The following is a 13,037-nucleotide window of genomic DNA, read 5'->3' on the forward strand; positions in this document are numbered from 1 at the left end:
CCATTTCCGGCCCTCCTCCCCCACAGGAATGTAAGGTCGGTGAAGGTGCTATCTGTTTTATTTTTAGATCCCTGTGTTCTTTGTGATCCCTTGCTCACAGTATTATAATAACTACTTGTTGACTGAACGGATCCTGCCCTCTTCATGCAAATTTTACTTTCCCCATCAAAGCACATTTCACACTCTGATTATCTGTTTGCTTATCTGTAGCCCGCGAGAGGCATGGTTAGAGGAGAGAGTGCTCATGGTATTTCTACCACTGAGCACAGGACCTTGACTAGAACTCCAAAAAAATGTGTATTGACTGAATGACTGAAGGGAAGATAAAAAAAGGGAAGGGTTGTGTAGCTCATGGTAGGTAGAGTAACATACACAAACATTCCTTATTTCCTAATTTTGCCAGAAGTGATGATTTATGGATAGCTGACCTGAAACAAACATACAAATAATTATGAAAGAGAATTCATTACCACTGAATTATTATTTAGTGTCCATTTTCTTTCCAGCTCAATTACCTTGGCCTCCCCGCGGTTTCCTCTAATTAGGACAAAGAAATAAACAGCATACATACCTGGGTTTTCCTGTATCCAGTCAGACAACCATTTTAAGTGGCAATCACAGGTCCATGGGTTCCCATGAAGATAAAGGCTTTCCAAATCAGGCATATTGGAAATCATCTCTTGAGGGAGGGAGTTCAGGAAGTTATCAGACAAGTAAAGGTACTTAATGAAAGATGTTTTAAATATATGGAGGTATTTGAAAGAGACAAATGTATCTGGATGGAGCTTAGTGAGCTGATTTCCTTCCAAGTGCACCAGTCGGAGAAAGGTGAGTCCATAAAAAACCTCTGGGTTTATAAATTCAATATTGTTGTGGTCCATATGCAACCGTGTCAAGCTCCTGAGGCCATAAAAAGTATCTTTCTGAAGTTTTCGGATTTTGTTATAGCTCATTTTTAAGACCTAAGGATTAAACAAAACATTTAGTTTGTCAAAAGAATTTTCACAAAAGGGAAAAGTGAAAAGTGTATCAATAATGAAACTTGTTGGAATTAATTCAGTGCAACATGTATATCTTGTTTGAATCCTAATTCAAACAAATTGGTTGCAAATTAAATATGAGAGTATCAGGGAAATTAGAATACTCATGAAGAGTTGATAATATTAAGGAGTTATTGCTAAAATTAAAGATAGAATAATTACATTGTGGTTATTTTTGAAAGATTCCCTAACTTTGAGATATACAAACCCAGTATGATGTCAAAATACTCTTATGAACACTGGCATTTTATCTTTTATAAAGATATTACTGACTTTATTTATTATGCTGTATCTATTTTATGAGGAGCTTTGGAGTAGAAATCAGATGTGTCTTGGGGATCAAGATGATAGAATAGGAAGATTCTGAGCTTACCTCCTTCCATGGACAAACCAGAACTACAACTATTTATAAAACAACTATCTCTGAGAACAAACTGAAGACTTGAAGAAATGATTTTATACAATTAAGGGTATAAAGGAAAAGTATATCATGGAGAGGGGTGAAAATGTGGTCTAGGTAGGACCCACAATCCCAGTGTGATGACCCCTAAAGGGTATGGGGTGGTATCACACCCATAGAGGCCCTCCTTGAGGAACCAGGGGCTCAAGCCCCACATTGGATTAGACTCCTGAGCCTAGGCGATCTGCACTGGGAAGACATATCTGGTTTTGAAAACCAGTGGGGCATATGTCTGGGAAGGCAGTGGGAAACTGAGACCCTGCTCTTAAAACGTGTGCATGTAATCTTACTTGCTCCAAGTCCCAGGGCAGAGGCAGCAGTTTGAAAAGTACCTGGGTTACACATAAAGGAGATTAACCTTATCATTTGCCAGAGGGGTGGGGACCCACTCTAACATTCTTTGGGAACAGAAGTGATGATAGGCACCATTTCTTTTGACTCCCCCCTTCTATCTCACTAGCTCCGTGCTGGTAGGAGCAGTTTATTCCCAAGTAGCCCCCCATATATTAGAATGCTTGCAACAGTCACTGCCAGCCAGTTGGAAGGAAGACCCACCAGTACATACAAGCCACAACAGGAGGGTGCACACAGTCCACACAGGGGATACCCCAGAGGCACTGCAGTTGGAAAATCGGAGGGGTTTGTTACTGGACCCCACTGGACACTGATCTAAAGCCAGTCCTTGAAGACTGGGTAATACAACTGATCTACCTAAACACTCAGAAACAGACAAAATGAAGCCACAGAGGAATATGTTCCAAATGAAATAACCTACCTGAAAAATAATTCAAAATAGTGACCATAAGGATGCTCGCCAAACTTAGAAGACTGAACCAACACAGTGAGAACCTCAACCATGAAATAGAAAACATAAAAAGGAAGCAATCAAGGCTGAAGAATAACTGAAATAAAACATATACTGGAGGCAATTGAGATTAGATGATACAGAGGAGTGAATCAATAATGTGGAGGACAGTAGTGGAAATCACTCTATCAGAACAGTAAAAAGGAAAAAAGAATTAAGAACCATAAGGGATCTCTGGGACAACATCAGGCATTCAAACATTTCCATTATAGAAGTCCCAGAAGGCGGAGAGAGAGAAAAAGGCACAGAAAACCTATTTGAAGTAATAATGGCTGAAAACTCCCTAACCTGATGAATGAAACAGACATCCATGTCCAGGAAACAGAGAGTCCTAAGGAAGATGAACCTAAAGAGACCTTCATGAAGACATATTATAATCAAAGTACCAACAGTTAAAAAGAGAATCTTAAAAGCAGTAAAGCCACAAATTACATACAAGGACACCCCCAAATGACCATCACAACTGATTTTTCTGCTGAAACTTTACAGGTAAGAAGGGAATGACATATTTTTAAAGTGTTGGAAGGACAAAAAAAAATCACAGGCAAGAATTCTCTACCCAGCATGATTATCACTCAGAACTGAAGAGAGATGAGGAGTTTCCCAGACAAGTAAAAGATAAGGAATTTATCAACAACAAACCAGTTTTACAAGAAACGTTAAAGGAACTAATTTAAGTGGGAAAGCCATAACTAGAAACAATAAAATTATAAAAGAAATGATCTCACCAATAAAAGTAAATATATAATGAAGGTAATAGTGGCCCGAACACTAACTTCTCTAGTATGAAGTTTAAAATATAAAAGTAGTAAAATCATCTAGACATAATTATTAGTCAATGGAGTCACAAAATAGTAAGATACAAAATAGGACCTCAAAACACGAAACATTGGGAGTGGTGGCAAAAATGTAGTGCTTTGGACTGCCCAGGTGGCTCAGCGGTTTAGCACCGCCTTTAGCCCAGGGCCTGATCCTGGAGACCCAGGATCGAGTCCCACATTGGGCTCCCTGCATGGAGCCTGCTTCTCCCTCTGCCTGTGTCTCTCTGCCTCTGTCTCTCATGAATAAATAAATAAAATCTTAAATTCAACAATGTTCTAAAAGTACTACATTTTTTTAAGTGATCATCAAATTAAAATAGATGGCTACAGACATAGAATATTACATTATATATGAACCCTGTGGTAACCATAAATCAGATACCTGTAATAGTTTCACAAAAAATATAAAGAAAGGACACATAGCACTAAGGAAAGTCACCAAATTATAATGGAAGAAATTTAGAGAAACAGAGAACTATAAAACAAAATGATAAGTACATGTCTATGAGTATTTTTCATTAAAGTTTAATATGGAATGCAATATTAGTTACTACTACTATTGCTTCCCTATTTTGGCTATTTTAAATAATGCTGCAGTAAACGTTGGGGTATGTATATCTTTTTGAATCAGTGTTCTCATTTTCTTTGGTAAATCCCAGTAGTGGGGATTACTGGATTACATGGTATTTCAATTTTTAATTTTTGGAGGAAACTCCACAGTGTTTTCCACAATGGCGGCACCAATTTATGTTCTTACCAACAGGGCACAAGGGCTCCCTCTCCTGCACATTCTTGCCAACACTTGTGATTTCTTGTCTTTAATTTTAGCCATTTGGACAGGTGTGAGGTGATGACTCATTGTGGTTTTGATATACATTTTCCTGATGATTAGTGATGTTGAGTATGTTGTATGTGTTTGTTGGCCATTGTCTTTTTTAGGGAAAAAAAGTGTCTATTCAGGTCCTCTGCTCTTTTTAATTGGATCTTTTTTCTTTTTTTTTTTGCATGTTGAGTTGTATAAGTTCTCTGTATAATTGGAATATTAACTGCTGATCAGATATATCATTTGCAAATATATTCTCCCATTAGGTAGGCTGCCTTTTGTTTTATTGATGGTTTCCTTCACTGGGCAAAAGCTTTTTATTTGGGTGTAATTCTGATAGCTTATTTTTGCTTTTGTTTCCCTTGCCCAAGGATACATGCTTGGAAAAATATTGCTATGGCTGATGTCAAAGAGAAATGGGATTTTGAAAATTTCTCTTTTTGCTACTTTGTTACTAGTATATAGAAATGCAACAGATTTCTCTATATTAATTTTCTATCCTGCAACTTTACTGAATTCACTCATCAGTTCTAACAGTTTTTTGGTGGAGACTTTAACATTTCCTCTCTATATAGTGTCATGTCATCTGCAAATAATGACAGTTTTATATCTTTCTTATCAATTTGAAGGCCTTTTCTTTGTATGGCTACTGTAGCTAGGACTTCCAAAGAGTACTATGTTGAATAAAAGTGCTAAGTGTGGACATCCTTGTCTTGTTCCTGATCTTAGAGAAGAAACTTTCAGTTTTTACTGTTGGGTAGGAGGGGTTAGCTGTGGGTTTTTCATTTGTGGGTTTTTCGTTTATGGCCTTTTCTCTGTTGGTGTACATTCCTTCTAAACCTACTTTGTTGAGAAGTTATGAATGGATATCTTATTGTCTCAAATGCTCGTTTTGCATCTATAGAGATCAGATGGTTTTTATTCTTGTTAATGTGTCAAATTGATTTCTGAATATTAAACATTTTTATTCCTGAAATAATTCCCAATTGATCATAATGAATGATTTTCTAAGTGTATTAAATTTGTTAATATTGTAAGAATGTTTGCATTTATTTTCCTTAGAAATATTGGCCTGTGGTGTCTTGATTTTTGTAGTGTTTTTGGTCTTTGCATCAAGGTAATTAATGCTCACCTTGTAGAATGTATTTGGACACTTTACTTACTCTTCTTTTGGAAGAGTATGAGAAGAATAGGTATTATCTCTTTAAATCTTTCATAGAGAATGCACCTATGATGCCATCTTGTCCTACCCTTTTTGTTGGAAATTTTTTGATTACTAACTGAATTTCATTACTAGTAATTAATCTGTTGAAATTTTGTGTTTCTTGCTAATTCTGTTTTGGAAGATTTTCTAAGAATTTATCCATTTCTTTTAATTTTTCACAATATCCTCTTATAATCCTTTGTATTTCTCTAGTGTTGGTTATTTATTTCTCCTCCATTTGATTGAATACTCTTGTTTGATGAGTTGGGCCAAAGGTTTATCAATTTTGTTATCTTTTATAGAACCTGGCTCCTGGTTTCATTGATTTTTTTTAAGCCTCTACTGTACTTATTTCTGCTCTGATCTTTAGTATTTCCTTCCTTCTGCTAAGAACTTAGATTTGTTCTTCTTTTCCTATCTCTTTAAGATGTAAGTTAAAGTTAAAATTTTTCTTTTTTTCTTTAATTAGGCCTGTATTGTTATAAATCTCCGTTAGAACTACTTTTTGCTGGATCCCAAAGATTTAGGTTCATGTATTTTTACTTGGTCTCCAGGTATTTTTAAATTTCTTCTTTTGGGGGGGGGGGGGGTTGTCCAATATCCATGTTGTTTAGCCTTCATGTATTTGTGTTACTTTTAGGATGTATGTGTGTATATATTGATTTCTAGTTTCATACCAGTGTGGTCAGAAAAGATGCTTGATATCACTTTTTTTTTAAGATTTGAGAGAGAGAGAAAGAGAATATGAGCAGGGGGAGGAGCAAAGAGAGAGAAAGAGAGAACCTCCAGTAGATTCCTTGCTGAGTGTGGAGCCCAGCATGGGGCTTGATCCCAGGACCCTGAGATTACAATCTGAGCTGTAATCAAGAGTCAGATACTTAACTGACTGAGCCACCCAGGTGCTCCTGATTTCACTCTTCTTAAATTTCCTGAGACTTCTTTTGTGGCCAAATGTGATCTATTCTGGAGAATGTTCCCTATGCACTTGGTAGATCCATATGGTTTAATGTGTGATTCAAAGCCATGATATCCTTGTTAATTTTCTGTCTGGGTGACCTTACATCCATTGATGTAAGTAGCCCGTTAAAGTCCCATACTATTATTGTATTGCTGTCAATTTCTTCCTGTATATCTGTTAATAATTTTTTGTGTTTGGATGCTTCTATGTTGAGTACATAGATAATATAATTGTTTTATCCTTTTGTTGGATTATTCCCTTTATCATTATTGTGGTGTCCTTGTCTTTTGCTACTTTATTTGTTTTAAGGCCTATTTTGTCTGATACAAATATTACCCCAGCTTTTTTTGTTGTTGCTTTTATTTGCATGGTTTATATTTTTAGAGCCCTTCACTTTTATTCTGTATGTGTCTTTAGCTCTGAAGTGAGTCTTTTGTAGGCAACAGAGATGAGTCTCCCCCCCCCCATTCAGTCACCCTATGTTTTTTGATTGAAGCTTTTAGTCCATTTACATTTAAAGTAATTATTGATAGATTTGTATTTATTTCCATTTTGTTAATTGTTTTCTGGTTGTTTTTGTAGCTCTTTTTCTGTTCCTTCCTTTTTCCCTTGCTCTCTTCCCATGTCATTTGATGTCTTTCTTTAGTGATATGCTTAGATTCCTTTCTCTCTCTTTTTTGTTCTTAGAAGTCTCCTGAGGAATCCCAGCCTCCCTGAGACACATTCTTTGATGAGTTAATCTCCTTCACACATACCTCAAGTGCTTTTCTAACAGCTGTTTCTGTGCTGGATTCTTGGGCCAGGTTATTTATTATGCTGGTTCTTTAAGGGCAAGGATTCAAATTTCTATTACCTTCTGGCTTTCCCAGAGTTAAGTACTACTGATTTTAAAAGGTATTGAAGCCCTACTCATTTTCAAAGCTAGACATTATGGGGATACATCTTCATAGGACACATCCTCAGTCTGGGGGCACATGGTGTGGGGTTTGATCCTCTCACTTCTCTGTGCTTGTGGTATCCCCTCAGGAATTTGGTCCTTAACCACACCCTATCCATCCCACATTTTTGATTGGGTCTCCTCTCTACAATTAACTATAGAAGGTCTGTTTTTGCCAGCCTTTAGGGTGTCTTCATAGTTACACAAACATAGCGGTTATCTCAATGTGTCCAAATAATTAGATCAGCTCAAGATTCTACTCTGCATTTTCCCTTGAATAAAACTATCAATAGTTACTTAAAATGTAAATAGACCAAATGACCCAGTAAAAAGGTATAGTGTTACTGAATGGATAGAAAAAACAAGATCCAAATGAGCCTACAAAAGACTCTTCAGATTTATAGACAAATTTAAAGGTACACACAATCCAAAAATGAAGGAATGGAAAAAGATTTTATTTGCAGAAATCTATACTTGTATCACACAAGATAGACTTTAAAACAAAAAGACTAGACTTCTAAGGAAGTTGGTGGAATAGGATAATCCTAGGTTTATCCTATCCCATGGATACAACTAAATAACACACGTTAGTGTAAATAACCCAGAAAAGAACTCTAAAGACAGAACAGACTCTCTGCACCTAATCATAGAGAAAAAAACCCAAACTGAAAATAATAGGAAGGATGGAGACATGGTCAGGAACCAAACTGACTGCAAGACTGACCAGAGGAGGAGAGACACTGCAAGCAGATAGCAGGGAGAGGAACAGACCCCACAGCAGTCACCCCAGGCACAGAGGACCCTCACTGGGAAGACAAATTCCCATCCTATCTGACTTTGAAAACCAGAGAGGCTTAACACCTCTTAACACCACCTGAAAAATCAGTGGGCTCAGTTCAGCTCTGGCAGAACAGGAGGGTGATGTACTGAGTCCTCACCTTAGACATCATATCAGCCCTACTGAGATATAGCATAGTATCAGCAGTTTGAAAAACTCCTAGGATATATGAAAAGGAAATTTATTTGCTAATTTCAGAACTTGTGCAGGAGGGACAGGGATCTTTAAGAACAAAAGAGCCAGTGGGCACCATTTCTCTATCTTGCCTTTCAGCCTGGATACAGACATTTGCAGGAACCACAACAAATGCTCTTAGCTTTGCTAACAGCAAGCCCCACCCCGGCATTCTTTTGTGGACATGTGTTACCCAACCTGCTCTAGGGAGGAAGTTTCCAAAGCAGCTCAGATCTCCCACAAGCAGACTTGCATAAATCTTGCTAACACTGTGTGCTCCACCCCTTCAGCATTCTCATGCTGATCTGTCCATCTAACTTGCCCTCAGCAGGAGTCTATCCAAAGCAGTGCCACAAGTGTGGCATTTGCAAGCAGCTCTGAGAGTGGCCAGCTCTACTCCAAAGTGTTTACTGAACTGAAGAGAGGGAAAGATAAACACACTAGGTGGCCTGCAGCCCCAATCCATCAATGAAAGCTTCCCAAGGGACAACACATGGAAGGTACCCTGCAGATAGATGTGACTGCTTCTCTGCAAACATCTGGTATGATCCAACTCAAGCCCAAGGTAGCCCCAGACTGGCCCCTTAATAACACAGGGACCAGGGACACCTGAGTGGTTCAGCGGTTGAGCATCTGCCTTCGGCTCAGGTCATGATCCTGGAGTCCTGGGATCAAGTCCTGCAAGGAGCCTACTTCTCCCTCTGCCTGTGTCTCTCATGAATAAATAAATAAAATCTTAAAACAAAAATAAATAACACAGGGACCAAACCCTGACCACAACAAAGAGAGCCATTGCAGATGACTGGCCTGAAGACAAATGCAACTCAGCCAGAGCAGTAAGGTACACACAACACATATAGAAGATATGCCTGAAGTGCCAGGTTCTGGTGAACAGAGGACATTGTACTACAGGGTACTATAGAACCTCTTCTTCATAAGGCCACTACTTTTTTTTTTTTTTAAGATTTTATTTATGTATTCATTAGATGCAGAGACACAGGCAAAGGGAGAAGCAGGCTCCATGCAGGGTGCCCGACGTGGGACTCGATCCCGGGTCTCCATGATCACACCCTGGGCTGAAGGCAGTGCTAAACCGCTGAGCCACCCGGGTTGCCCATGGCCACTACTTTCAAGAGCAAGAGACATAGCTGACTTTCTTAACACACAGAAACAGAGTCGGGTAAAGATGAGGAGACAAAGTAATATGTCTCAAATGAAAGAAAAGGACAAAATTATATCAAGAGACCTAAACAAAACAAAAATAAGTAATATGCCTAATAGAAAATTTCCAGTAATAAAGATACTCACTGGACTTGAACCAAGAGTGGAGGACCTCAGTGAGACCCTTAACAAAGAGACAGAAAACATAAAAAAAAGAACCAATGAGAGATGAAGAACTCATTAACTTAAATTAAAAATATACTAGAGGGAATAAGTAGTAGACTGGAAGAAGCAGAAGAATGGACCAGAGAGCTGGAATACAGGGTGATGGAAAGCAATCAAGCTAAACAAGGAGAATGAAAAAAGAATTATAAAAAATGGGAATAGGTTAAGAGACCTCAGCAACACTTTCAAGGGTAATAACATTCACATTACATGGCTATAAGAAGAAGAGGGAGTGAAAGGGGACAGAACATTTATTTGAGGAAATAATAGCTAAAAACTTCCCTGACCTGGGAGAGGAAATAGAAATCTAGATGTAGGAGGCACAGAGCACCCCCCTTCCAATCAACCCAAGGAAATCCACACCAAGATAGACTATTTAAAATGGGCAAAAAAGTAATGAATTTTAAGAGCAGAAGGAAATAAGTTACATACAAGGTAAATCCCATAAGGCTACCAACTGATTTTTCAGCAGAAACCTTGCGAGCAAGAATAGGATGGCATGATATATTCAAAGAAAGTTTCCCAGACAAACAAAAATTAAACGAATTCATCACCACTAAACCAGCCTTACAAGAAATGTTAAAAGGGATTCTTTGGAAAGGAAAAATCACAAAGAGGAATTTCACAGGTACATTTAAACATAATAAAAGTAATAGATTAGTTATTTATAAAAGCAATATAGAGGTTGAAGCACACACACAAAAAAAACCCAATAAAATCAAGTTTATCTAAAAAGCCATTGAGGGAATCATAAAATAAAAGGATGTAAAGCCTAATACCACATACCAGAAATGTAGGGGAGTAAAAACAAAGACTGTTTCAAACTTAAGCAACCATCAACATAATATAGACTGTTATATGCATAAGATGCTATATATAAACCTAATGGTAACTACAAATAAAAAATCATTAATACACAAAAATTAAAGAAAAAAGAATCCAAGCATATCAGTAAGAGCCATCAAACTGTGAGAAGATTGAGAAGGAAAAGTGAAGAACTACGAAAACAATCACAAAACAAGTAACAAAATTGGCAATTAGAACATACCAATTGATAATTATTTTGAATGTAAATGCACTAAATGCTCCAAAGACATAGGGTGACAGAATGGATAAAAAAAAAGCAAGATTCAACTATTTGCTGCCTACAGAGACTCATTTCAGACTTAAAACGCATGCAGATTGAAAGTGAAGGGATGGAAGAACATTTATCCTGCAAATGGAAATGAAACATGTCAAGGTAACAATACTTATATTAGATAAAATAGACTTTAAAACAAAAACTAACAAGAGACAATACATAATCATAAAAGGAACAGCCCAAAAAGAAAATAAGACAATGCTAAATATTTATGCATGCAACATGGAAGCACCCAAATATATAAAGCAGCTAATTAACAAACATAAAGGCAATAATCAATGGTAATACAATAATTGTAAGGGACTTTAACACTCCTCTTACATCAATGGATAGATCATCCAAAGAGAAAATAAACAAAGGAACAGCAGCTTTGAATGATAAATTGGGCTAGATGGATCTCACAGATATATTCAGAACATTCCATTCAAAAACAGTGGAGTACATATTCAAGTGCATATGCAACATTCTCCAGAGAAGATCACAATAGGCCACAAAACAAGTCTTAATAATTTTTAAAAAGAGTGAAATCATACTATGCATCTTTTCTAACTACAACACCATGAAACTGGAAATCAACCATAAGAAAAAAACCTGGAAGAACACAAATTCACAGAAGTTAAAGAACATGCTACTCAACAATGAATGGGTCAACCAAGAAATCAAAGAGGAAATTAAAAAAATCATGGACACAAATGAAAATGAAACACAACAGCCCAAAATCTTTGGGATGAAACAAAAGCTGTTCCAAGATAAAAGATTTATAGCAACATCGGCCTACATTAAGAAGCAAGAAAAATCTTAAATAACCTAACATTACAACTAAAGGAGCTAGAAAAAGAACAAAACTCCAAAGGTAGAAGAAAGAAATAATAAAGGCTAGAGCAGAAATAAATGAAATGGAAACTAAAAACAAACAAACAAAAAGAACAGATTAATGAAACCAGGAACTGCTTCTTTGAAAAGATCGACAGAATTAATAAAGCTTTAGCTGGACTCATAAAAAACAAAAGAAGATTCAAATAAACAAAATCAGAAAGGAAAGAGGAGAAACACCACCATAGAACACAAAGGATTATAAGAGATTATGAAAAATTGTTTTACCAACAAATTGGACAACCTAGAAGAAATGGAGGAATTCCTAGAAACATATAACCTCCCAATACTGAATCAGGAAGAAAGAGAAAATTTGAACAGACTGATGATTAATTTGTTTCATTGCCATCAGCAATAAATTGAGTTAGTAAACAAAAAACTCCCTATAAACAAAAAAGACCAGATGGCTTCACAACTTTATCAAACACATAAAGAGGAGGTAATGCCAGTTCTTCTCAAACTATTCCAAAAAATAGAAGAAAAAGGAAAGCTTCTAAATTCATTCTATGAGGCCAGCATTAATACCCTTATACCAGAACCGGATTAGACACTATGAAAAAAAGAGAACTATGGACCAGTAACTTTGATGAACATAGATGCAAAAAAATTCTCAATAAATTATTAGCAAACTGAATCCAGCAATGTAGTGTAAAAAAAAAAAAAAAAAAAAAAAAGCCGTGATTAAGTGAAATTTATTCCTGGGTTGCAAGGCTGGTTCAATATTTGGTAATCAATCAACATGTTACATGACATCAACAAGAGGAAGGACAAAAACTATATGATCATTTCAATAGATGCAAAAAAAGTATTTGACAAAGTACATCCATTCATCATAAAAACCCTCAACAAAGTATGTTTCGAGGGGGACATACCCCAACATAAAAATGCCATATATGAAAAACCCACAGCTTGCCTCAGGCTCATTGGGGGAAAATAGAGCTTTTTTGCTAAGATCAGGAACAAGACAAGGATGTCCATTCTCACCACTTTTATTCAACACAGTACTGAAGTCCTAGCCATAGCAATCAGGCAAGAAATAAAAGGCATCCAAATTAGTAAGGAAGAACTGAAACTTTCACTACTCACAGATGACATGGCAAGTGAATTACATAAAATTGTGGGATACAAAATTAACAAACAGGAATCTGTTGCATTTCTATACACTAATAACGAAGTAGAAAGAGGAATTAAGACAACAATCCAATTTATAATTGCACCTAAAATAACAAAATACCTACATATAAACTTAACCAAGGAAGTAAAAGACCTGTACTCTAAAACTACAAAAGACAGATGAAGGAAATTGAAAAGTAGAATTACCATATGTTCCAGTAATTCCACTGCTGAGTGTTTACCCAAAAAATACAAAAACACTCAAAAACATATATGCATATCTATGTTTACTGCAGCATTAGTTACAATAGCTCAAATATGGAAACAACTCAGGTGTCTATTGAAAAATGAATGGATATTGAAGATATGGTATACACACAAATGAAATATTACTCAGCCACACA

General features: G+C 36.6%; 1 protein-coding gene across 1 annotated transcript in view; it reads right to left on the reverse strand.

Annotated features, from left to right (window-relative positions):
- The window catches only part of IGSF10 (immunoglobulin superfamily member 10), a 58,049-nt gene that overhangs the window by 24,700 nt on the left and 20,312 nt on the right, over nucleotides 1–13,037 (reverse strand). Inside the window, exon 4 of the mRNA XM_035705229.2 lies at nucleotides 572–962. Coding sequence (XP_035561122.2) covers nucleotides 572–962 — 391 coding nt within the window. The remainder of the gene's footprint in view (nucleotides 1–571; nucleotides 963–13,037) is intronic.

Source organism: Canis lupus, chromosome 23, assembly GCF_003254725.2.
Source record: "Canis lupus dingo isolate Sandy chromosome 23, ASM325472v2, whole genome shotgun sequence".
Classification (NCBI taxonomy): Eukaryota; Metazoa; Chordata; class Mammalia; order Carnivora; family Canidae; genus Canis; species Canis lupus.